The sequence below is a fragment of the Ammodytes marinus genome (genome assembly GCF_949987685.1).
Source record: "Ammodytes marinus genome assembly, chromosome: 13".
NCBI classification, from domain to species: domain Eukaryota; kingdom Metazoa; phylum Chordata; class Actinopteri; order Uranoscopiformes; family Ammodytidae; genus Ammodytes; species Ammodytes marinus.
Genome location: NC_137217.1, coordinates 23,396,619 through 23,423,713, shown reverse-complemented (window position 1 = coordinate 23,423,713; position 27,095 = coordinate 23,396,619). Strand labels below are relative to the sequence as shown.

The following is a 27,095-nucleotide window of genomic DNA, read 5'->3' as shown; positions in this document are numbered from 1 at the left end:
CAAGTCGCACACACTCTCAAACAACCTAAACTCTCAGAGACGCACAAGCCAAAAGCAGGTGAGAATTAAACTACATTTAAAAACATAACTGTACGATCCAAATATAAATGTTTAATGCTGCTTGAAATAAACTAGATCATATTTGTTTTTTCAGCAAGACGCAGTCATGAAGGTTTTTGTGGTGCTAGCCATTGCAGTGCTGTCTGGTAAGTTGAAAGCTTTCTGATTTTAACTTTTTGCTTTTAAGTTGTTCTTTGCAGCTTGTCAAAGCTGCGGCATGTTGCTTCAGTTATAACTATCAATGAAAATTAACTGGATGCCTGAAAATATTTTTCTCATGCTGTTGTTGTGTCCATTCAACAGGCTGTCATGCCAACCTCTTCTACGCTGATGCACCCAGGCCACAGCTGGAAGTGGTCACTGATGCATTCTGGGACTACATTGCCAAGGCCACCCAGACAGCTGACGACACCCTCCAAATGATCAGGAAATCAGAGTTTGGACAGGAAGTCAAGTAAGTTGTGTGTCAGACAGCAGCCGTGTCCATTGTGACTGGTAATGACCATTAGTGACACTGATTAAGATCGATTTGGTATAACACAACACATCTGATGGTCTTCCCATTGCTTCTGTCTGTCTTGTAGTGCCCGCCTAGCAGAGAGCACTGACATGGCAAGCACGTATGCAGTCACCCTGCAGAAGCAGCTTCCCCCTTCAGCAAAGGACCTGATGACCAAGATCAGCCTGGAGGCTGACGAGCTGAGACATGTCCTGACCCAGGAGCTGAGCACGGTCAGGGACAAGCTGGAGCCCTACACCGAGGACATGAAGGTCCAGATCCAGCAGAGAGTGGAGCAGATCAAACAGGAGCTGGCCCCCTACGCAGACAACATTGACTCTGAGGCCCTGAGGAGCACCCTGATGCAGAGGAGCGAGGAGCTGAAGGCCAGCCTGGAGCAGAGTGTGATGGACCTGCAGGGCCAGCTGGGCCCTTACACTGAAGACCTGAAGACCAAGGTGGACCAGCACCTGCAAGACTTCCAGGATAGTATGGCGCCCATGAGCGACAAAGTCCAGATTGAGCTGAGCCAGAGAGCAAATGTGATGAAGCAAATGGTGGCCCCCTACGCTGAAGACCTGAGGGAAAAGCTGGACCCCTACGCACAGGACCTTCAGGCCCAGCTCATGTCCCTCTATCAATCCTTTGTCAAGGCCAACTAAGTCTCCACGCTTTCATAAACATGCCGGCCTTGTTTGGTCTACCTGTTTTCGAAGAATGAAAAATAATTTAAATATCTGAATTTGACTGTAACCCAAATATAAGTGGGTGTATAGCCACGACATCTTATTTATTGCAAGGTGCAAATATTGCAAAGCTTATCTCTGCACCTGGCAAACATGTATATACTTAACATTTTTATTGTGTCTTTTTTGTCATTTCTGTAAGTTATCAACAAATAAAAAAGATGAATCTAAAGTAAATTATTTTTTGACTAATCTTTGTATTTTCTACAGCTTATGGAATATGTTGATATACAAGAAATTTTAACACAAGAAATCATTTCACATTTGTACAACAATTTCTGATCTGAGCACATATGCTCTAGCTGTTCAGACCAATTCACATGACAAAGTATGATTTATACATTAACATATAGAGAGACTTCTTTGGTAACACAGTGGGGAATCTGCTGCTTTTTTTTCAAGGAAGAAAATAGTATTTTGATTTCATCTCGCGTGTTTAAACATGTCCTGGCTCCTGCCCGTTTCATCTCCTACTTTATCCAGAGGCAGTAGATTGTTCTTACTCTTGTACTTGTCCCTGCTTGCGATGAAACTGCACCTTTCAAGACTAAAATCGAGAAATGGCTGTGTGATATCTTTAGAGTCTGTGGATTCATATTTATTATTCTATAAAAAAGCACAGATCTCTTTCTGTCAAAAATAAATTGCTCTACTTCGTATGTTTGTAAATATACTACACAAAGCCTTATCCTACCCCTATTGACTGCCAGCATCCAACGTGGAGGGTCAGAGTCCAATGACAATACTACATACACACTCACACTCACATTCACACACACAAACACACAGTGTGTATATGTTTCCTGGAAACCCTTACAACAGAGACCACAAAAACTGCAATGAAAAACATGTGTATGAGTAATTTTTTTATAAAATCACTAAGAAAGAGAAGTATTTTGGGGATTTTGTTTTGATTTTGATTAATTTTTCATAAGGCTGCAGTGAGTAACTCTAACCATGAAAACAAAAATATATACTGTATATTTTATTAGTATCAATAGTTTAGTCAAATACACCAATCATGTTTGTACCTTGGCCTATTGTTTGTACTTTTTAACTACAAGCCCCTAGAATTGAATCTGCCTTTTACTTTTAAGAGCCAGGCTAAATTATGTGAGACAAACTATTCAAACTACTGCAAAGCTCCGTTAGTCTTTACAAATGCTAATCTGAGCTCACATTGTCATGCTCAAAACTGTCAAGACTATTCATGCTGCATTAACAGTCAAAACAGACAAAAGGCATCATCAAGGTCTTAACAGCCACGTTGTAATACAGGACACTAGACTGACGTCTGCCCCATTCATTCTCTACGATGTCGATGCGGACCACTGAGGGGAGGGAATTGTTGTTTGACACACGCAAGTTTCTTTGAACAAGACCAATCTTGCCTTCATCACTGTAGTGATCAAAGATTCAGTAGTGTGTTGGTGTAGATAAGAGGATTTAACTTCAGCTGCTGGTTTGTTACGCAGATCAGTAGCTATAGTGGAGATGTACGGTTCACCTCGTCTGCACACACACACACACACACACACACACACACACACACACACACACACACACACACACACACAGACACACACACACACACACACACACACACACACACACACACACACACACACACAATAAGTTTGGCACGACACCGGAACCGCAACCACTAAATTGCTAAATCAACATTTAGGCCAATATATTCTCATAGGCCTACTTGATATCCTGGTCATGGATTGTGTGTAAAAATAGAGTAAAGTGTGCTTTTAGGGCAGGAATAAAAGACGATAAGGTCGGACAGAGTCGTTGCCGTCCTGCAGCCAGCCAACCATCGTTATTGATGAATGAGAGGGGCGATCCTTATCTCGTAATTACGAGATCCTTATCTCGTAATTAATTACGAGATCTTTTCTCGTAATTACAAGATCCTGAGTGTGCTAACGGCTACATTAGCTGTGAAACTTTTTTTAATTTGGTGAATGCTCAGCGCCACCGTAGAGATGAAACCATTGCTATGTCGTTGTAAAAGCCTGGTTGTGAGGAGATTCTCTCCACGTAGAGAAAACCTGAAGTTAAATGGAAGTCTATACCTTCCAAAATGATTTGTTATGCTGTAGAATTGGACCCAGGAGGTGTTCCACCTTTATTAAAGGTTTTTTGCACATTGCAGGTCATATTTTGGCTTTGGTGAATTCCCTAGGTTGTCAAAGTGTCTTTATCTGTGCGTCACTGGTCTAAGCAGTAATATCAAAGGTTGGTTATCCTTTGTAGGCAGTGATGAAAGGTGATTATGTTATTCTAACAATAACAATTGTTGCAATTAAATAGAACTTTGAGGTACTTGTAATTTACTTCAGTAGTGCTTGTAGTTGAGTATTTATACTCTATTATCATGGTATCCATCATGCAGCACTTTATTTCCAAATGGGATATATGTGATCCTTGTGCAAATAGTAGAGGCTACACTGCCACCAAGTGGTGTAATAGAGCAATGTACAGGCATAGATGTGATAAACATACACTGCCCGGTCATCTTTGAGGAAGAAATATGGTCGGATTTTTTTTTTATGAGATGGATGGGTGCAGGGGTAAGAAGAGAGGTGGATGGAGTGATGCTCCCATCATGCCTAGTGACTACTGTACAAGCCTGTGTGGCAGTGTACGCAACTGGTTTACAGCATGATCTGGGGTTGTTTCAGTTGGTCAGTTCTAGTTTCAGCAACCTTATGTGCCATAAAAATCTTATCAAAATGTGCTATGGCGAATGCGTGCCGTAATCAAAGCTAAAGATGATCCAACAAGATTTTGAGCGTGTGACTTTTTTTGGGCCGGCAGCGTATTTCATTGACATGAAGGGAAGTGTAGCTCAAGTGAGCAGGCCGATGTTCAGTTATCCTGCTTGTCCACTCCAACAAAACATGTGATTGGAATTTGGAGTAAATATTCTGTATTAACCTTGAAAGCATTCAAGTCGTTCAAACTCACTACACCCACGTGGCCACCTTGCTGAGAATATGGTTTAGGCCACCATATACAGGTCCTTCTCATATAATTAGCATATTGTGATAAAGTTGATTATTTTCCATAATGTAATGATAATAATTGAACTTTCATATATTTTAGATTCATTGCACACCAACTGAAATATTTCAGGTCTTTTGTTGTTTTAATACTGATGATTTTGGCATACAGCTCATGAAAACCCCAAATTCCTATCTCAAAAAGTTAGCATATCATGAAAAGGTACTCTAAACGAGCTCTTAACCTAATCATCTGAATCAACTAATTAACTCTAAACACCTGCAAAAGATTCCTGAGGCTTTTAAAAACTCCCAGCCTGGTTCATTACTCAAAACCGCAATCATGGGTAAGACTGCCGACCTGACTGCTGTCCAGAAGGCCATCATTGACACCCTCAAGCAAGAGGGTAAGACACAGAAATACATTTCTGAGCGAATAGGCTGTTCCCAGAGTGCTGTATCAAGGCACCTCAGTGGGAAGTCTGTGGGAAGGAAAAAGTGTGGCAGAAAACGCTGCACAACCAGAAGAGGTGACCGGACCCTGAGGAGGATTGTGGAGAAGGGCCGATTCCAGACCTTGGGGGACCTGCGGAAGCAGTGGACTGAGTCTGGAGTAGAAACATCCAGAGCCACCGTGAACATGCGTGTGCAGGAAATGGGCTACAGGTGCAGTATTCCCCAGGTCAAGCCACTTTTGAACCAGAAACTGCGGCAGAAGCGCCTGACCTGGGCTACAGAGAAGCAGCACTGGACTGTTGCTCAGTGGTCCAAAGTACTTTTTTCGGATGAAAGCAAATTTTGCATGTCATTCGGAAATCAAGGTGCCAGAGTCTGGAGGAAGACTGGGGAGAAGGAAATGCCAAAATGCCTGAAGTCCAGTGTCAAGTACCCACAGTCAGTGATGATCTGGGGTGCCATGTCAGCTGCTGGTGTTGGTCCACTGTGTTTTATCAAAGGCAGGGTCAATGCAGCTAGCTATCAGGAGATTTTGGAGCACTTCATGCTTCCATCTGCTGAAAAGCTTTATGGAGATGAAGATTTCATTTTTCAACAAGACCTGGCACCTGCTCACAGTGCCAAAACCACTGGTAAATGGTTTACTGACCATGGTATTACTGTGCTCAATTGGCCTGCCAACTCTCCTGACCTGAACCCCATAGAGAATCTGTGGGATATTGTGAAGAGGAAGTTGAGAGACACCAGACCCAACACTGTGGATGAGCTTAAGGCAGCTATCGAAGCATCCTGGGCCTCCATAACACCTCAGCAGTGCCACAGGCTGATTGCCTACATGCCACGCCGCATTGAAGCAGTCATTTCTGCGAAAGGATTCCAGACCAAGTATTGAGTGCATAACTGAACATAATTATTTGAAGATTGACTTTTTTGTATTAAAAACAGTTTTCTTTTATTGGTCGGATGAAATATGCAAATTTTTTGAGATAGGGATTTTTGGTTTTTCTTTACTTTTTTGCCAAAATCATCAATATTAAAACAATAAAAGGCTTGAACTACTTCAGTTGTGTGTAATGAATCTAAAATATATGAAAGTCTAATGTTTATCAGTACATTACAGAAAATATTTAACTTTATCACAATATGCTAATTATATGAGAAGGACCTGTAGATTATTAGCTCAGGACTGTCTGCAAGTCCAGGTAGATTTTGTATCATGAATATTGTTCAGTCAGACCCAATTCAGTAAGGAGTCAGCAAAACACAAAGGTTAAACTGTTGTCCAACATGATGTTTAACAGAAACAACAAGTCTTTTAAACTGTAACTTCTTCTCTGTCAATCTGTAGTCAGCTGCAGGATGAGGATTGTGCTCAAGGTCCAATGTCCACCTGAACTCCAGAGGTTTTATATTGTTCCAATTAGCAGCACTGATGCTTAGTCCCTTTTTTTCTCTGGTGATCTGGTGTTTCACTCAGGTATGCATTAACTGTACATTTCATCAGGTGCATGTATGCACGCATGTGTCAATATGTAATTGTGTGTACCTGTATGCAAGGTACATAGATGCTGCAGTTTGTATGGAAACTTTGTATGCATGCCGCTTGTTGACATTTGCACGTGTCATAACTAAGATAATAGGGGGCTATTCCATTGTCTGGTATGTGCTTTGCTATTTCTAGCTTTAGGTTGTGAGTAGTATGCATCATTAACTACTCTCCGTTTGCTATGTCTATTGCATAACCTTTTCAAAGCAATGTTTTTCTTTGTCTAGACAGAAAATGTGTGTTTGTGCATTTCTGCTGGTGAGTGTGATTATGCAGCAGGCATTCACCTCAGTAAGTTTCCATCTATGAAGTACATCACATTCAATTCATATTCAAATTTCCACTGATGTAAAATTACCTCAGTAATAATCTGATGCATTTATATCACATTTTTCTGCATTCATCCACAGCCCATTTCATCTCTCGGCGGTATTGGAGGTAATAATACTAAGAGAGGTTGTTTGTAATTAAGAATAATTGTCTGACGATTATCCTTTTCTCTGATTTGTCTCTCAAACTATTGTTGTAAATTATTCATTTTAATTGAGTATATTAAGACTGGTAAGTAACGCTTATGTGATCTATCTTTCCCATTAATTTGCGATTCTGGTGAATGAAAATAATCATTTTGGAATCAAAGCATTTAAGAAATGCATTCAAATCTCACATACTGACCATGGTGTACTTTAGCTGATGCTCTTTTATGTTTTATCAGAAGGAGATTGGGATGACGAAACCGATCTAGACATTGTTGATATAAACCAAGGTCTGTTTAAAGAGCCATACACTACTTAGTTACTTTTTGCCTCTTACATTGCAGCAAAATATAACAATGAATGTTCCTCTCTTAGATCTGAATCTACATGATGGAGACATACTGCTAATGGCTGTGAGCAACTTTGCTGTAAAACAGTACACTTGAACAACAATATCTTGAGTTAAATGTATTAACACAAAGCTCACTCTTCTTGTTTTTCCTGTATGATTTTTTTTAAAGGGCCGTGACAGGAACATCATTCTAGAAGATGAGTTGAGATGGGATATACCAGTACCGTATGTGTTGGATGAGAGCCTTGGTAAGACGGTCAAAATGGCCTTTGTTCATTCATCTGTGAAGAAAAGAGTGGAATGAACAGCTTGATAAACTTGTTTGTTTTGTTGACTCAAAAAAAAATCACCTCTGCTTGTTTGCTCGTCTTGAAACACAGACCTGAATGCCAAAGGGGTTGTTCTACGAGCTTTTGACCAAATAAGGCTGAAAACGTGCATTGACTTCAAACCCCGGGAGGATGAACCAAACTACATTGTAGTCATCAAAGACGATGGGTGGTGAACTATATCACTGGATTTAATTCCATGTTCTTAAGTGATTGAGTATTGTGCATTTCTTGCATGTTAAGTTTCAGTTTTTATTTATTTTTGTTTACTCTTAGTTCAGTAATTTCCTTTCTTCTACACTGTGTGCACAATTATTAGGCAAGTTGTATTTTTGAGGATTCATTTTATTATTGAACAACTACAGTGCTCTCGGTCAATCCAAAATGTTAATGAACCTAAACCTGAATGTTTACGAAAGTAAAAGTGAGGTTTTGTCTTTCTTACGAGAAAATATATATGTGCACAATTATTAGGCAACTATTAGTGTGCAGAATTATTATGCAACTAAATTAAAAAATGAAAATGTTCCCATATCACTTGTTTATTTGCATCTGTTAAAGTGAGAATAATAAAACAACTCAAAATTTACAAATAAAAATTTCCGACATGTAAAAAAAAAAAATCAGTGACCAATATAGCCACCCTTCTTTTCAATAACTGTCACAAGCCTTCCATTCATGGAGTCTGTCAGTTTCTTGATCTGTTGACGATCAACTTTTTGTGCAGCAGCAACCACAGCCTCCCAGACACTGTTCCGAGAGGTGTACTGATTTCCTTCACTGTAAATATCCCGTTTAAGCAGGGCCCACAGGTTCTCAATAGGGTTTAAGTCAGGTGCGGAAGGGGGCCATGTCATTATTTTTTCATCCTTAAGGCCTTTACTGGCTAGCCATGCAGTTGAGTACTTCGATGCATGTGATGGAGCATTGTCCTTGGTCTTCTTGAAAGATGCAGACTTTTTCCTGTACCACTGCTTGAAGAAAGTATCTTCTAGAAACTGGCAGTAGGTTTGGGAGTTGATTTTGAGGCCATCTTCAACCCGAAAAGGTCCAACTAGCTCATCTTTATTAATACCAGCCCATACCAGTACCCCACCTCCACCTTGCTGGCGTCTGAGTCGAAGTGGAGCTCTGTGTCCGTTACTGACCCAGCCACAGGCCCATCCATCTGGTCCATCAAGAGTCACTCTCATCTCATCAGTCCATAAAACCTTTGAAAAATCTGTCTTCAGATATTTCTTGGCCCAGTCTTGACGTTTCAACTTGTGTGTTTTGTTCAGTGGTGGTTGGGTTTCAGCCTTCCTTACCTTGGCCATGTCTCTAAGCACTGAACACCTTGTACTTCTGAGCACTCCAGGTAGGTTGCAGTTCTGGAATATGGCAGAACTGGAGGATAATGGGTTCCAGGTAGCTTCACGTTTGATTCTTCTCAAATCTTTTGCAGTTAATTTGCGTCTTTTTTTCTCAATATGTTTCTTGCAACCTTGTTGGCTATTTGGAACAAAACGTTTGATGGTTCTGTGGTCACGCCCCAATATCTTAGCAATTTCAAGAGTGCTGCATCCCTCTGAAAGACTTTTTACAATGTTTGACTTTTCAGAGTCCGTTAAATCTCTTTATTTGCCCATTTTGCCTGAGGAAGAGAAGCTGCCTAATAATTATGCACACCTTGATATAAAGTGTTGATCTCCTTAAGCCACACCCTCACTCATTACACAAATACACATCACCTGGTATGCTTAAATCCAATAAGCACTTAGGTTTATACAGCTTGAAGTTGGGAAATATGCATAAAAATTATGATATGGCCAAAATCTTCACTTGCCTAATAATTGTGCACACAGTGTAGTTCTGTGAACTCGTTGCTAGCAGCACGGTTATGTAGATGGCAATGTTGAGTCATTAGATCCACCAACAATTGGATTGATTGCTATGAAATTGTATTAAGACATTGATTGTCCTACATGTACAGGAGGGCTAGTATCTGCATTGCACCATTAAAAGACTTATAGCATAATTCTATTTTGCCTTACTTTCATTTTTCTTTCCCCCATTGTCTCAATAGATGCTGGTCATATGTTGGGAATCAACGTCAGGGCAACCAAAGTGTCTCTATTGGACAGTGGTGTGATCACCTCGCCATTGTGGAGCACGAGTTTCTTCACGCGCTGGGCTTTTGGCACGAACAGTCTAGATATGATAGAGATGACTTTGTGACCATTGTCTGGGAAAACATTGAAGAAGGTGTGCTTAAATTTTTGTGAAAATTAGATTAATTGGGTCAATTATGTGTAAAAACACAGAAATCAAACATCTCTGAATTATTAACACATCAATTAACAATCATGTTTTTGATCAGGGAAGGAACACAATTTCTTAAAATACAGCTCAGTCGACACTACCACGCTTGGAACGGTGTATGACTACACATCAGTTATGCACTATGGTAAAAATGCATTTTCTAATGGCAATGGATCCACCATCATCACAAATCTACCGGCATACCAAGATATGATTGGACAACGTCGAGAAATGAGCCCCAATGATGTTCTGAAGCTTCAAAAGCTCTATCACTGCAGTAAGAATTATTTGTACAAAACAATTACAGCTAATCATGCAACATTGAGTTTTTAGTGACAACTTTTTTGTTTTCGCAACCTTCAGCCTCGTCTGTCACCTTTCTGGAGTCCTGTAGCTTTGAGGACGAGAGGTTGTGCAATATGACTATTTGTGCTGCAGGAAAAACTAGCTGGGAGAGAGTCAATAGCACAAACGCTGGGCCCCACTCTGGCCGTACCAGCCTGAGCTCAAGAGGGGGTAAGACAGGTCAAACTCATAGATAGTATATCAAAAAACTGCATGAAAAACTGAAATGTAAGTTATCCTGAAATTATTATGACATTTTAAAAGGATATTAGTTTTTTAGTTGCTATATATGCAACCCATAGGCCCATCCTTCATCTAATGTTGTTCTGCTGTCAAAACACATGCCTCTAAACAAATAATTTCTCTTTCATGTTACAGCTGATTTGCACTGTATATTTGATCTTAAATGTAATTATCCCCATCATAGAGTCCATGTATACCATGTCCTTACCATAGCACTGTGATGTTTTTTTTTAAATACTGTATTTTCCTCGTGTTTACAGAAAACCAGACAGAATCTGAGATTGGAAATGGCACTACAACTAATCAAAGTGGTGAATTTTAAATGTCATTTTTGCTCCAAAATTTGTTTGCTATATCTCTACCGACTACAAGAGGATCACCTTAATGTGTGATTGTGTGTAGGTGGAGGATTCTTCATGCACTGCAGCACGGCTTCTGGGAAAAAGGGGGATGGTGCCAAAATACAGAGCAGGAGAATGAACCCAAAGAGACAGTTCCAGTGCATCCAGTTTTTCTATTTCACCAGTGGGAGCGATGAAGACCAACTCAACATCTGGATCCGAGAGTATGACAGGGACGCAAAGGAAACCATCTATTTAGTGGACCAGATCACAGGTGGAGTACATCCATCTACTTTCGGTGTCACACGTGACACAAAGGAGACATGGTAGTGAATAGCTGAAAAAACTACCCTTTGGTGGGTACACAGCCAAAACTAAATTAACTCATAGCCAGATATTGTCACCTATGGTTTGGGTTTTACAGATATAGCCTCCATCATATTCCAATATAGGAATATTATTAGACGCATTTTCCTATAATACATGATGTAATACTTTTGATAGATAAAGAAAGATAGAGAAAGATATTAGATGGATGGATGGATGGATGGATAGATACAGTAGATAGATAGATGAACGAGAATGTGCTCTTATAGGCCTTTCAAACCGCCGCAAAATCGGCGCTAGTTCTGGGCTAGTTCGGAGTTAGAGCCAGTGTTTTGGTTTCACACCGCCAGAAAGCCTGCTCCGGGCCGTAAAAACCGGTTCAACTCATACCCCAGGATTGAGCAGGGTTTGAAGTGAACTGCTTGCGCCAGCGGCCGGGGGAGGGATTATCCTGACCAACCAGACCAACTAAAACCTCATGCCCGCCATGTTTAAAAACACCGCTACTACGAGACGTAAACATAACATAATTACCGAACGTAGCGATCAAATTGACCGGCGAGAATACGCTGTATGGGTCCTGTTTGGTTAAGAAAGCAAAGCAAGAGCTAACACGTGTAAAAATAAGACGTATTCGCCGCTGTTGTTGTGCTTAAAGCTAGCGGTAGCTTTAGCGTTAGCCACAAGAGCAGCGGCGTCAGGCGACGTACACACACGTTTACAGTGACGTCATGACGTTGCTCTCTTGCCGGCTCCATGGCTGTCTCCGGTCGATGTGAAACCAACCGGTTCATAACTGGGATAAGGCTGTAACCAGTTTTGAACTGACCCCAACACCAGCCTGGAACTGACTCTTGGTTCATTTTGGTGTGAAAGGCCTCTTAGTGCCCACTATAGCAGATTAGTCACATTGTGTATTGCTTGTGATTTGCCAGGCCCACCAACATCTCATTGGCAGCTCCATCACGTCCCGCTGAATGTCACCAGGCCCTTCCAGGTGGAGTTTGAGGTCCGTAAAGGAGCCGGGAACTCGTCGGGTGGGTTTTCAGTCGATGACATCAACATATCTGAAACGGAGTGTCCCCATCATGTCTGGCATATCCCCGACTTTGAAGACTTTCTGACACTCAGCAGTGTTGGCACGAGCTTACTGAGCCCACGGTTCACTACCACACAGAGCTACGGGCTCCAGCTCATGCTGCATCTCTACTCAGATCACTTTGGAGTATTCTTTCGTCTGGTGTCCACAGAGTATGATGAGCAGCTCCAGTGGCCGTGTGCATGGAGACAGGTGGCTGTCTCACTGCTGGACCAGAGTCCCCACATCCAGCAGCGCATGTCCAGGCAGATCAGCATCACAACTGACAGAGAGAGAACATTCATTGGAGGTGAGTGAGGCGCTCAAACTAAAATAAATAAGAATTAAGAAAATATTCAATATGTCCTGAGAAATGTATTCTGCGCTCGGAATGTAATAGTGAATGTGTTTCATTCACTATTACATCCAGATAACGGAGAGACACTTCACTACTGGGATAACCCCAGGAAGGTGGGGCATCTCACCAATGATACCAACAGAGAGTCGTTCTACGCTGGCCCAAACCTTGGCTACAGGACATTTCTGTCTTTTGATGCATTCTGGTCAGGAAACTTTATACGAGGAGGAAGTGTCTTCTTTCTGCTTAACTTCAATGGTATGCATTTGAAGCCCAGACACCCCCTTCTAATCTGCTGTGAATCAACTTTGAAACACATTGATTAGATATGTTTTTTTTGTTGTTCTTTATGCCTGTGCACTGAATGTATTTGGTCCGTTCATCTGATCAAATGGAAAAATACATTGGTGTTTGAACAATGCTAGTTGTTAACCCTTGGTCCTTTTTTCTCAGGGTGACATGGATGAGTTGCAGTCAAAGTTAATGCATCACCAGTTAATGTCACCTTTGTCCGCCTATGTTAATCAACAACAGTCTTATTACAGCATGTTCATTAATATCCTTCTGAAACATGCTTTTTTTTTAAATCAGTCTTGAAACACTCTTTTCAATGTTGATCTATAGATCTATCAAGTCTTCGTATGAGTGGCTCAGATTTTCCAAAGCCTCACATGTGGTCCAACCTGAGCAATGTGACTCTGATGGAGACAGATGATAAGGGAACCTGCCTAAACCAACCGTAAGCAATGCAGCTTAAGAAAAATACAAATGTATTCGTGTGAAGGTTTGCATGATAACACCCACAGAACTCACGGGACAAAATGACAAAAAATGTGGAAATGCTTGTATTATAACTGCCCCTACCTCTTCTGACAGCATGGGAAACAGTGCAACCACCAGCCCTCCATTGTTCCCATCATCTTTTGCTGTCAGGTACATTTGTTTTGTTGTTTGAATGTGATGACAGCTACTGTATGCACAAACGATTCTCAGGAAATAGCTGTGTTTGGCTGTGTTGCAATAAATGGACCTGATCCTGACAGATATCAATGATTATAATTAGGGCTGAAACCAAAGATTATATATAAATAAATTCATTTGTTATGAACTACACCTTGAAACAATATAACATCTTTAAACGATGTGATTTTCTTTTATTTATGGCCGCTTTAACTCTTCCTTACTATTTCAAAGGTTTGAGTTCTTCCTTCCACAATCCTAACTGACCTAATATTTTTCTGTGTCCTTTTCAGAATTATTGTTCTTTCTTTGTGCTCGGACGAATCCGTGCACAGGTTACTTTTCTCTCTCTTTTTTTATTATTTGAGATCCACTGTAACTCCAGAAACCAACCAAGCTTTTTGATAGAATAGTCATACTTTGGCGCTCGAGGCGCAGTGGTCAGAGTGCTGCCCCGCAGCAGACCCGGGTTCGAATCCCGCCCGGGTCAGTTATCGGCATGTCTTCCCCTCTCTGCCCCACTTCAACTCTGTCTCTCCAAAACCTGTCTAATAAAATCAAAAATGCTCCACAATGATCCTTAAAAAATAAATAATATGCATGCTTTGAAATGCATCAACTTTTGACCTACAGTACCACTAAACTCCAAGTTATAACTGTTTTAATCTAAATGTACCATTTGTTCTTATTTTCCCCAGTCTGTCCACAGGAACCACATTCTGCATGCTGACAGCCTCAGTGGCCCTAGTGGCAGGAAACCTGCCCATGACACCGTGAAAATGTCAACTTTGCCTTCCAAAAATTGTTATCACTTTACAAGAAATGTTTGGAGTTAAAGGTTTACCTCTGAGTGTGATTTCATCCGATGATGATAGTGCTAGTACGAACCATGACAGCACTGTCTCAGGCAGATAAGCAATTTCCTTTTTTTGATTTTTAAAGTTCTCAAATTTAGTAGCCATTAAACTTTGTTTTTCAGAAAGAAAAAAAAAAGTTTGGTCGGTTTATCCCATAACATTCTTCATATGCTCTTAAGGACAATGTTCAGGTTGAGGTGTTTTGAAAAGGGTTTTAAAATTCTTCAACCAAGTTCTATCATAATGTTTAAATGTTGCAGTACAATGATTGAAATTGAACCATTTTCTAAGAAGCAAGTAAATATTTTTTTTTGATGATTGTAAAAAGCAGCTATGTTGCATGTCTCTTGCTTGAGCCAGTCTTGTCAGTAACCTCTGGGTGTATCACTGTGCTGGACAGCTCAGTGGAACATGAGGATTTGGTGTATGTCTTATTGTAACATTGCTCTCACGAAGGCCATATTTTCATTCTGTAACAATGTGGTGGCAGTCACGCTAAACTAACATTCCTTGGAAAGCCAAATGATCATCTTTCTAATCTTCTGTCATCGTGTCTCCCTTGTGTAATGAAAGGTGTCGAGTCAAACAGTTGCATCAGTTGAGTCATCGATTGCAACCTGCAATTACACACATTCCGTTTCCTATTATGTTTCAAAGGTCGGCATGTGAATAGTTCAGTTTCACAGATAAAAGTTAAAGCCTGCCGCTTTCAACAATATTGGTTCTCCGGAAGGCTATGTGTCGAAAAGTACATAAAGGTCAGAAGAAACGTCACACTTGAGGTCTGGAAACGTGATGTTGAAGTTAGTTCATAAGAAAAGCATACATGACAAATAAATATCCTTGTTTCTATACTTTTTCTAATATTTTGGTTAGAGTTTTGCTTTTAATAACCTGATATTGCTATTCTTTCTTATCTTGGGGCACTGTAAGAGTTATCATTTTCAAACAATAATATGCTAAATCCCTTGTAGGGCCCTGAGGGCAAAGGTTGTAACTATGTTTAATCAGGCAGGTTTCAGTTAGTGTCTGTGTAGGGACTACAGTGTGGAAATTGATAGTATGACAATGTTCATTGTCCACAGAGAACATTTAAGAATTTTCTCAGGAAGATTTATGATTTGGAGGACGGTATAGCACAACTATATGACAAAAAAAGAGGTAATATTCTTTAATAGTTAAGTCCTGGTTGTCCAATTTTACCATTTTGAGGATATTAATTCATGATCATGTTTAACTGCCTAATTTTTGGGCTGAGCATACTTCACCTTACTATGGTAAGTACATTTATATATTTTTATTACTACAAAACGTTGCATATTTGTGTCTTTGAATTTGTATTTATGCTCTCATTACCCCTGATCTACTCTTTTCTAGTCTCTCGGGCCATTGACTATTTGTAAGGATTTTACGGATAATTTTTGGACATTAAATTACATAATAATAATATAATTATTATAAATTACACAAATGTATTGATATGTAATCTTTAGAAGAAGATACAGATACAAACAGTAAATATGTTTAAAAAATTGTAATCTGTTTTATTTTTAAGAGAACGGTAATGATGAGGACTTGGATACAGCAGAAATAAACGAAGGTAAGAACACCTTACAACAAGGTACACAAAATTGTAGCAATTAATTACTACATAGTTGCATCGGTAGGTAATGCATAACTATGTAGTAATTACTAAAAATAAAAAATAAAAACAATGTAGTAGGATCTAACCTACTACATAGTTTATTTTTTTTTTCAACTTTTAAGACGATAACACAGTAGTCAAGCCATTATATTCCCTGCCTCCACTGAATATACAGAAACTATTGAGAGCAAACAGATCCTAGCAACAACCAAAAAAGTAACAATATCTTGCAATGTACCGTTATGTTTTCTTATTGCTGCTTCCGGTAACAAATTGGATCACCTCTTTAATTAATCTCCAGGCTTGGAATTATCTGATGGTGACATTATGGAAGTAAGCATGCATTCTTTCGTTCATTTATTTTTATTTTCCTTTTTTTAGTCAGGCAGGAGACTCAGCCTGGCTGGAGACCAAGAGAATGAGCCCCACAGGGGAGTGTGCGGTCCAGTGTCTCCAGCTCTACTATCACCATAGCGCAAGCCAATCCGACCAACTCAACATCTGTATCAGAGAGTTTCACAATGAGAGGGACTCCAGAGGAAATCTTCGGCTCATGGCTCAGATATCTGGTGAGGAACAAAATAGGCTGAAAATGCCGCAATACTTTGAACAAACAATCCCTGTGTTCGAAGTCGAGCAAACAAGTAGAAGTAGTTTTGTAAATTAACCAGACAGGGTCTTCAAGTTGTTTATTCGGCTCTTTTCTTTACAGATGAATGAACACAGATCACTTTCTCAGTCTTACTAAGGCTCTCACACAACACATATGGACAAAATAAAAGATCTAACCTGACGAATGCGCTAGATTGAACCGAAATGTTTTAGTCTCGAGTGGGACATACTGTAAATGTCAAAAGAATGTCCATCTTGTGGTAGCACTGGAGTGAAGGTCACAAGACCACGAGTCAATAAGATTCTCACATGGGGAACAAGAATGTCTGTGGGAAATATAATTGCAAACCCGAGTCGGTCGAGTCTGCAATATTTCAGACTTGTCCAAAGTGGTGAACAGACAATTAACCAAATATAAAAATAACAATTGATAAAGTTTTTTTTTAAATTTCCCCTTCAGGTCAACCATCCTTTAATTGGCAGTTTTACAAGGTTCCCCTAAATGCTGCCAAGCCGTTCCCGGTTGTGTTGGAGGTGCATAAAGGAAACCAAGAGTCGTCTGGTGGCTTTCCCATTGATGGCATCAACCTATCCGAGTCTGAATGTCCACATAATGTCTGGCAAATGACAGACTTTGAGAGGCTTTTGACAAGCACTGATTACAACAGTTATCTGTCGAGCCCTCGGGTGTATTCGACAGAAGGTTACGCTTACCAGATGTTAATTGCTCTCAGAGAGAATTTCTGTGGAGTTTATTTTCGTTTAGTGTCAGGTGACTATGATTCAACACTGAGGAATCATTTCTCTCCCTGGAGCAAATTCGCCGCCGAGACTTCCTGAAAGGAGGCACTGCTGTCTTCCTCTTTTCACTGTCAGGTGTGTTAATGTGTCACATCTGAATCAGATTTAAAGTAAATCGTTAATGTTGTATTAGAATATTCGACCCCATAGCGCTTAGCTCATAGTTTATTAAAAGCAGTCTACTTGTTGTCTTTGATATCCAATTACCGGTATGTTAACTTTTCTTTGCTGAGAATATTTTCTTTTCCTTATCTTGTTAAAATGTCCTAAAACGTAATGCACACTGTCTCCAGATATTTTGAGTCTGCAGCATAAAAGTTCTCTGCCTTGTCCAAAACATCCATCAAGCAAATTTGAAACCACCACCACAAACAACTATGACAAAGGCCCATGTGATACGGGGTGCGTTCAAAAAATTGAATTAAATAAGTTGTTAAGTTTTATAATAACATGGATTTTTAACAAATATTTCTGAAATCTCCTGTTCATTCACCTTTGACGTGCATGTCAATCTTCAGGTTGGACACGAAAGCTGAATCAGACTAAATCAGCATTGATCATGGCAGGGGTAGCCTCATAATGGTAGGCTGTACTTTGCTCATGTTATGGAATTGTTCTGAGTGTCTTTTGCTATCTTTAATAAATTAAATCAAAAACGTCTTGTGTTTTTGATAGGAAATAAATACACATCAAGAGATGGAGATTATTTCATTCCTAAACTGGATCAACTACCAATAAAGACATATTTCTACCACACCTTTTTGTGGGTGTGATGTTTACTGGCTGTGTGTCCATTTCCTTCTATTTATCAATCATCATGCTTCTGCATACCACTCACTGTCTGGGCTCACTGAATTATAAAAAGTACAATAGTTCACTCAAGTTTAACAAGTGATGCACACAACAGCAACGGAATGCTGTTCTGCAAGTAAGAAAGTACTAGTAACTGCTGATTAAAGCAAAAGATCTATAACAGAGACTGTGGATACAGTTTTGTCTTATGTAGTCCTGATAGATATCACTTCAAAATGATAATGTAAACTATTGTGCAGTGCTTTATATACTGCTCTCTGGCATTAACGGAGTTTTCCAAGATCGTTTGTGTCCATTTCACCAATATATGACAGTAACCAGAAAGGGGCAGATGCTTCAGCTGATCTTTAAAACCTGTTTTGTCTTACCTATATAAAGCCCTGCTGTTACATCCATAGCTTCTCATTTGCAGCAGAGGAACAGACAGGTCCGGTTGACAGGTGAGCTACTTCTTATCTATTTAAGTACAAAAAAATAATGGGTTGTCAAATCACGTTAAATTAAAATGTATATGTATAGTAGTTTAATTTTATTCCAGTCATGTCGTAACTTTGAATTGGTCATACTTTTGTATATAATCTAAATTTTTTATGGTTTTAGTTGGGTTGAGGAACCAAGGATGAAAGGCCTCATTTTCCTTGTTGTGAACATTGCAGTTTCATCAGCAGTCTCCCTAAACACAGTAAGCGTCCATTTAGTGTTGCAATGTATGGCAATTTAAGATGTAGTACAATACACTTGTTCATTTTCCAAGTTGGACATCACATACGACTAACATTGAAGTATTGACTTGTTATCAATAACGAGCTAAATTAATGTATGTTGAAATTACATCTTAACATAATGTTGTATGTATTTGTTTACAGAATGGGCAAAAGATAGTGGGTAAGTATTTAATTGATTTTAATGATATTTATTATTCAAACATTTACTTTTTGAGGCAGCATCTTATCTGTTTTTCTAGATGTTGGTGAAGACAAGGACATTACAGACGCAAACAAAGGTATAGTTAAACATCTTCATCTACTTTAATGGACCTCAGGGTGAAACTGTTCTGTCAACTTCACATACTGTTTGACAAAGTGTTGAGTTTTCATAGTGTCATTACTTATTGGTAATTTTTTTATTTGTTTTCCATCAAAACACCCTCTTTTTGATGCTCCATCTTAGATTCATTACATGATGATATTCTGGAGGTGAGTTAAATATTTGTGTAGTAATTTTTTTTAAGCAGTTAGCGTGTATGTAGGAACTATTTTGACACACAGTGTTTCTTCTAAATCTTAGCCACCCAAGAAGCAAAGGAGTTCCACTACTGATGTGGATGAACTGTGGACATCCCCAGTCCCGTATGTTTTGGATGGAGGCCTTGGTAAATATATACTTTTTTTCCTTTTATAATTAACACAGAATATTAACAGGTGTTAGGAAGGAGAAGACCAATGGGACATGTTCTCCAAGCGGCTGCACATTAAAATGAATAAAGCTTATTGTTGAAGACAGGATTTGAGATCTCAGGTCAATATAGTAAAACACCATCCAGTTGTGCAAAACACATTTTTAAAAAGGATTGAGAAACTTGCAAAGTGCACATGCAATAATTCCTCATCCGTCAGTTGCATTTGAATTGTCATGTCTTTGTTCTCTCCAACAACAATTGAAGACCTGAATGCTAAAGGAGTCATCCTGCGAGCCTTTGAACAGTTCAGATTGAAGTCATGCCTTGACTTCAAACCAAGGGACTCTGAGGGGTATTACATTGATTTCCAAAAGTTGGGGGGGTATGTCATTTATTTGATATTTTTCTTTTTTTCTATGGTTATCATCCTTGTTTCTCATTTGCTACTTGTCTCCACAAATAATCACTTAGTGTAACATATCACATTTACAATTACTGATGAGTGTCTTTTCTCCTTATTAGATGCTATTCCTATGTTGGGCGGGTGATACCCTACGGACAGGACCTCTCTATTGGAACTTACTGTGACGAGATTTCCACCGTTGAACATGAGATCCTCCACGCTTTGGGCTTCTTCCATGAACAGACCAGATATGACAGAGATGATTTTGTGACCATTGCATTCGAGAACATCCAAGAAGGTTTCATTTGATTTGTTATGTCAAGGTGTACGATGACCTAGAGAGGGTTGCAAAAAGATTTTTAAATTAACATTAAGTACTTGAAAATATCATCAACTTAGAAATTGTTCAATTTGAATCAAGTTTGTCTGCTTTCTAGGTTTTTAATACAGCTTTTGTATGTGTCAACTAGATAGGGAGAATAATTTTGAAAAACAAAGCAGTGAAACTAGCACCACCAACGGAGTCCCATACGACTTCTCTTCGGTGATGCACTATGGCAAAAATGCCTTCAGCAATGGCAATGGGTCAACAATTGTGACCAGAGATCCACAATTTCAAGATGTGATCGGCCAAAGACTGGAAATGAGTCCCAGTGACGTTCTGGAGCTTAACCGTCACTACAAATGCAGTAAGTGCTTGGATTTCAAAGAGACCAAGGCCCAGTTTTAGGAATTAGTTATTTTTTTTAATTGCAGCTATAACAAACAATAGACTGGTTTATCTTCTATAGACTATTTTATGTTTTGGTATAATTTATTTCAATTTGTTCATGCTGTTTTCTTCATTCACCTCTCCAGACTCGACCATTGCTTTCAAGATGCACTGCAAATTTTCTGAGGGTAACATGTGTCGAATGAATAGCTGTTCACAAAGTGGCAGCGGCTGGGAAATGGTAACAAGTGCTTACGGGGGTCCGAGCTCTGACCACACCAATCTACACAGCAGCAATCATACTCATCATGGTACGTTTTCTGAATGTCAAAAAGAAAACTTTTGGAGTTGTCTAATGTTGAAATAAAATAAAATGATTATGGTTCCTGAATGGATCAAGTGCTGCCCATAAAGTCCCTGATACTATCCACTAGCTCTCACATATAATTTCCTCATTCCCATATGTATTTTTCCTCTTTTCTTGTCATCATTTAATTGTTGATATCTAAAAAAATAATACAGAGGCATAAGCGCCCACGAAAACAATTGTAAAACTACAATTAACAACTCAAAGAATGTATCAGCATATTAAGACAGACACAAAAAATCATAGTTTAGCTTTTGTTTGTTTGGAGGAATGTCCTGCAACATAAACCTCGCCAATATCTAATTCACTTAAATTATATGCACCTCACATAGATAGATATTACATTTTAGGGTCGGCCATAACATAGATTGTTTTTTTTTACCTCATTGTAGGTGAAGATGAGGGTTACTTCATGCATGCTAGCACGGCATCAGGTGAAGAGGGTGACTCTGCCTGGCTGGAGACCCACAGGATGACTCCCAGTAGGGAATGTCATGTCCAGTGTCTCCAGTTCTACTTTTTCCACAATGGGAGCAGCTCAGACCAACTTAACATCTGGATCAGAGAGTTCCAAGATGAACAGGACGTCACAGGAACCCTCCGCCTCATGGGACAGATCACTGGTAATGTCAAGCTGTAGGCTATGATTATTCTGTACTATCTGCTCTAAATTCAACCATTGTAAGATACTCATGTAGCTATGAAAAAAAAGCTGTTATCACACAGCCATAGCTCTATCAACTGGTAGGTAAACAAAGGGTATGGGGCCACCGTAGCTAGCAACATGCCCGTGTACAGAGCTGTGTATTAACACTAAATGTTTTTTTTTCATGGAGATATTCACTGATTTTGACTAAACGTAATGTCGACAACCCAAGCGCAGAATCCCTGACTCCACCTTTAAACCTGCAGTGTGTAGAATTTTGGGTTTTATTTCCTAGCAGACTTTCTAGAAAATAATTATAATATCCATAAGTACATAATAGCTGAATTTTTTAGAATTATTTTTTTCCTCCTTAGAAAGGGTCTCATATACATTCCCCTCCAATAGTATTGGAATGGTGAGGCCAATTCCTTTATTTTTGCTGTAGACTGGAAATATTTGGGTTTGACACCAAACGATGAATATGAGACAATAGCTCAACATTTCAGCTTTAATTTCCAGGTATTAACATCTGGATCCGATACACAACTTAGAAGATAGCATTTTTTGAAAAGGAACGCCAAATTTTTAGGCAAGCAAAAGTATTGGAACAGATAGACTTTCAATAAATTAAAGTGAATAAACTGTAATATTTTGCTTGCAATAACCGCATCAAGCCTGTGACCCATTGACATCACCATACATTTGCATTCTTCTTTTGTGATGCTTTCCAGGCTTTCACCGCAGCCTCATTCAGTTGCTGTTTGTTTTGGAGGGTTGCTCCCTTCGGTCTCCTTTTTAGCAGGTAACATGCTCTATAGGGTTTAAGTCTGGAGATTGACTTGGCCAGTCTAAAAGTAAACCTTCCACTTCTTGCCCCTGATGAACTCCTTTGGTGTTTTTGCAGTTTTTTTGGATCATTATCTTGCTGCATGATGAAGGATATTCCAATCAGTTTGGTTGCATCTTTCTTTAAATTGGCAGACAAAATGTTCCTGTAGACTTCTGAGTTCATTTTGCTGTTGCCATCATGTGTTACTGTGTTGTTGTCAAGATGCACCTTTACCAAAGTGATGGAAAGGCTAAAGTTTAGAGAAAGAAAGAATCTGCTTATGATCCCAAACATACAAGCTCATCTGTGAAACACGGTGGAGGCAATGTCATGGCTTGGGCTTGCATGGCTTCTTCTGGGACGGGCTCATTAATCTTCATCGATGATGTAACACATGATGGCAACAGCAAAATGAACTTAGAAGTCTACAGAAACATTTTGTCTGCCAATTTAAGGAAAGATGCAACCAAACTGATTGGAAGATCCTCCATCATGCAGCAAGATGATGACCCAAAACACAACAAAGGAGTTAATCAGTGGCAAGAAGTGGAAGGTTATAGAAGTCAATCTCCAGACGTAAACCCTATAGAGCATGTATTTTACCTGCCAAAGAGGAGATTTAAGAGAGTAACCCCCTAACACAAACGACAACTGAAAGAGGCTGCGTTAAAGCCTGGAAAAGCATCACAAAAGAAGAATGCAAAAGTTTGGTGATGTCAATGGGTCACAGGCTTGATGCGGTTATTGCAAGCAAAGGATTTGCGACATAATATTACGTTTTATTCACTTTAATTTATTTAAAGTCTATCTGTTCCAATACTTCTGCTCGCCTAAAAATGTGGTGTTCCTTTACAAAAAATGCTATCTTCTAAGTTGTGTATGTCAAACCCAAATGTTTCCAGTCTACAGCAAAAATAAAGGAATTGGCCTCACCGCAGTGTGTAATATGACATCATCAAGAAAGTTCTTGAAAATTCTAGAAAGTTCTAGAATGCAACGCTCCCTGGGTAACCCCACCCCTTTTGAATAACAACAGAAGCTACTGTGGCCTTCAAGTACAAGAACAATTCTAAATTCTAAACAATGCACCTGATGACATTCCAACCATGACGCTTCCAACATGGCGGCGCCAATGCCTTGGTCCAAGGTATGGAGAAATATGGACATATATGAGACCCTTTCTAAGGAAAAAAATAATAATTCTAAAAAAAAATGTCAGCTATTATGCACTAAATTAAACGTAGGCTACTTATGGGTATTATAATTATTTTCTAAAAAGTCTGCTAGGAAATAAAACCCCAAATTCTACACACTGCAGGTTCAAGTCACATGTAAAACAAAACTCTTCCTCCAGGTCAGCAAACATCTCACTGGCAGCTGAAGCATGTTTCCCTGAATGCCACCAAGCTCTTCCAAGTGGAGTTTGAGGTTCATAAAGGAGCAGGCAGCTCTTTGGGCGGCTTCTCAATCGATGACATCAATCTGTCCGAGCTGGAATGTCCACACGTAACCATGCAGGTCGATGATTTCGTGAATGTTTTGGAATCTAGTAGCTATCGAGACACTTTGAAAAGCACACGGCAGTATTCCAGCGGGGGCTATGCATACTCAGTTGGGATTGGGCTGAACGGGGGATATGTTGGATTGTATGTGCAACTCCTGTCTGGTGAATACGATGACCAGCTGAAGTGGCCTGTCCCGCAAAGACAGGTGACCTTCCAAATGCTGGATCAGACCCCCAACATTCAGCTGTCAATGTCCAAGCAAAGGAGCATCACCAGTGACCTCCGCACAAACGGCCCTAATGGTAAAAGAACATGAAGAAATCAACTAAAGTCACTATTAATCAACTAAATCAACTATTTCAAGTCACCACTTAAAGTAAGCACACTATATGTAACAATATGTCTTCATGGGTTATTAACCTTGACCGTTGTATATGCTTTCTGTAAACAGATACCTATACTTGGGGCAATCCTCGTGAATCTGGATCTTCCTATGTAGATGAGAATAATGAGACCATCTTTGCTGGACCATTGATTGGCAAAACATTTTTTGCGTCTTTGGAAGAATTGCAATCCAGAAACTTCCTTAAGGGAGGGAGTGCCGTTTTCGTCTTCAACTTCCAAGGCAGGCTGATGAAAAAAATTTAATTGAACTTGATTGTAAATATTTTGTCTTGGAGTTCTACAACCAGCATGTTAGGAATCATTTAAATCCTGATATGAGTGATTAAGTTTTGTTGCTGACATTTACTTCTTTGTTAGATCTCACTCCTGTATTGAAGGGAAATGCTCTCCCATGTCCCAAACTGGCACCAGTGGAGATAACACATCCTACTCAACAGCAGGATCAAGGCCCATGCTCAACACGGTAGGGCATTGTGCTATTACAGCAGTTGAAACAGTTTACCACATTCAAATCTTAAAACTACATTTAAAGAAAAATTTCAACATTAGACATTAAAGGCCTACTTCACCGGTTTGAATATGAAGGTGTATTGAATTCTGAGATCCTATGTAGTATAAATGTGCAAAAAAAAATTGAAATCGGTTCATCCTAGCCTGAGAAAAGGCAGAAAGAGTGTTTTGTTTAACCCTATATTTCTCTTTCTCGTGACATCACAGAAAGAGAAATATAGGGTTAAAAAAAACGTACTTTGTAAATATTACTGTGATGTCACAGTAAAAGACATCACAGTAATATTTACAAAGTAAGTTTTTTTTTAACCCTATATTTCTCTTTCTGTGATGTCACAAGAAAGAGAAATATAGGGTTAAAAAAAACACTCTTTCTGCCTTTTCTCAGGCTAGGATGAACCGATTTAAAAAAAATTCGCACGTTTATACTACATAGGATCTCAGAATTCAATACACCTTCATATTCAAACCGGTGAAGTAGGCCTTTAATATTCCTTTCAATGATGTAATACATGTTTTTACAGGATCGCACCCACCACCCTTCCACCTCCTACAACAACGGATGACAAAGGGTATTTAGGTTTTCTCACACATTTTACACTTTATTATAATTTAATTACATGTTTAAGCTGTAAAAGCAGTGAGCTTAATTTGATACAGTTGAGGCTAGTTATACAGTATATTCTTGCTTACTTATGTTCCTCTATAAACAGCAAGTTGTAATAGAGCCTTTATGGGGCATGTTTTAAAAACCATCTAATCTATTCCTTTGCTCCTGATGTAAAATCTTGAAACTAAATTTAAATTAGACATAAATGCGCCTTTCAAATGATGTAATACATATTTTTTACAGGATCACACCCACCAACCTTCCACCTCCTACAACAACGGATGACAAAAGGTATTTCGATTTTTCTCACACATTTTAAACTTTAATGTAATTAAATGTAATTTGTTAACTGCAAAAGCAGTACGCTTAATGTGTTACTGTCAAGGCTAATTGATGCTAGTTATACAGCTCTGGAAAAAATTAAGAGACCACTCCAAATATTCAGTGTCTCTCGTTTAGGCATATGTTTGAGTAAAATGAACATTTTTGGTGTTAACTACTGACACTTCTTCTACTAAATTACCCCCAAAATATTGTCATTAAGAGCATTTCCATTAAGTAATGTAGAGATGAAGATTGATGAAAAATCCAGACTGGCTGTATTTCCTTGCCTGCTTGTTTCCCTATAAACATCAAGCTGTGATAGAGCCTTTATGGGGCATGTTTTTAAAATCATCCAATGTATTCCTTTGCTTCTGATGTAGCATCTTTGGCCTCTCTCCTGGTTTGGTGGCTTCTCCCGTCCTCGCCCTCCTGCTAGCGCTGATACTTTTGATACCTTGATGTGTGTCTCTTCCCATTGACAGTTCACCTCTGCACTTTAACAGTGCCAATGCATTTTGCCACTGGCTAAGTAAAGAGTAGTTTTGACTTTTTATTTGATATATTGTGTTTATTCTCTAGTTATGTAAGCGTTTCAATGGGTAAATAATGATTGGCAGAATATATTAGGGTCATTTTTTGAGTCACAACTGATTACTGCATTTGTAAGAAAATCGCAAAATGCTTGTAATATAATGTTAGGATGTTGGTGTTGTGACCATATATTTGTGGTATTGTTATTTGGAGTATTTTTTGGGTTAATCTTGAAATTGTACCAATTTCTTTTGTTTTATTTCTTGAAGTCCTGTAGTCCTTTGAAGACACTAAACAAAAGTTCAACTTAAACTGTAACTGGTTTGTGAAAAGCAAATGTGACTGAGCTGTAATTTTTGTGTATCAAGAATACACACTGTCCCTGTACAGTGGTTAATGAGTCACAAGAAGTATAAATAAAGACAATTCCTGCAATAAGATGAGTTTGTTCATTTGGACATCTTTATAAAGTAGAGAACTATTTTGTGGGACCTTTTAGGACAACATTTCCTGAAGCTTTCAAATACACCTCTTTTAAAACAACATTTGTTTTTTCAGTGTTAGGAGAGCAGGAGAATTATTAAAATATTACAGTTAATCATCTATGTAGAAATTACAATCGCAGTGGTATAGGCTTTGCAAACTTAATGTGTGTGTGTGGGGAGGGGGGGGGGGGGGCAGAGTCAGCCAGGTAT

At 39.1% G+C, this 27,095-nt stretch overlaps 3 protein-coding genes across 4 annotated transcripts; all 3 read left to right on the top strand.

Moving 5' to 3' along the window:
* LOC307259172 (uncharacterized protein) lies at positions 1-1,221 on the top strand (the record flags this gene model as incomplete). Its single annotated transcript, XM_080038917.1, has 4 exons — positions 1-58; positions 155-206; positions 364-514; positions 645-1,221. The coding sequence occupies exons 2-4, from the start codon at positions 167-169 to the stop codon at positions 1,219-1,221; spliced, it is 768 nt and encodes a 255-aa protein (XP_079895043.1). The 5' UTR covers positions 1-58; positions 155-166.
* A 5,932-nt stretch (positions 1,222-7,153) lies between these two features.
* LOC307259675 (meprin A subunit beta-like) lies at positions 7,154-17,661 on the top strand (the record flags this gene model as incomplete). The annotated part of the gene is made up of 15 exons (XM_080039619.1): positions 7,154-7,210; positions 7,319-7,397; positions 7,530-7,647; positions 9,544-9,722; positions 9,838-10,056; positions 10,143-10,295; positions 10,770-10,982; positions 11,971-12,423; positions 12,544-12,729; positions 13,096-13,210; positions 13,348-13,404; positions 14,130-14,204; positions 16,315-16,502; positions 17,006-17,141; positions 17,640-17,661. The coding sequence occupies 15 exons, from the start codon at positions 7,154-7,156 to the stop codon at positions 17,659-17,661; spliced, it is 2,250 nt and encodes a 749-aa protein (XP_079895745.1).
* Positions 17,662-18,472: 811 nt separating this feature from the next.
* On the top strand, positions 18,473-26,792 carry LOC307259292 (meprin A subunit beta-like). Of its 2 annotated transcripts, XM_080039072.1 has the most exons (17): positions 18,473-18,599; positions 18,760-18,841; positions 19,026-19,044; positions 19,124-19,162; positions 19,330-19,355; positions 19,447-19,531; positions 19,823-19,940; positions 20,081-20,259; positions 20,432-20,650; positions 20,820-20,984; positions 21,433-21,663; positions 23,870-24,322; positions 24,472-24,645; positions 24,783-24,888; positions 25,460-25,507; positions 25,789-25,836; positions 26,250-26,792. In XM_080039072.1, exons 2-17 carry the CDS (start codon positions 18,779-18,781, stop codon positions 26,326-26,328), a joined length of 2,052 nt encoding a protein of 683 aa, XP_079895198.1. In that variant the 5' UTR covers positions 18,473-18,599; positions 18,760-18,778; the 3' UTR covers positions 26,329-26,792. The 2 variants fall into 2 exon arrangements, with proteins under 2 accessions (XP_079895198.1, XP_079895199.1); XM_080039073.1 differs by lacking the exon at positions 25,789-25,836.
* The last annotated feature ends 303 nt before the right edge of the window (positions 26,793-27,095 follow it).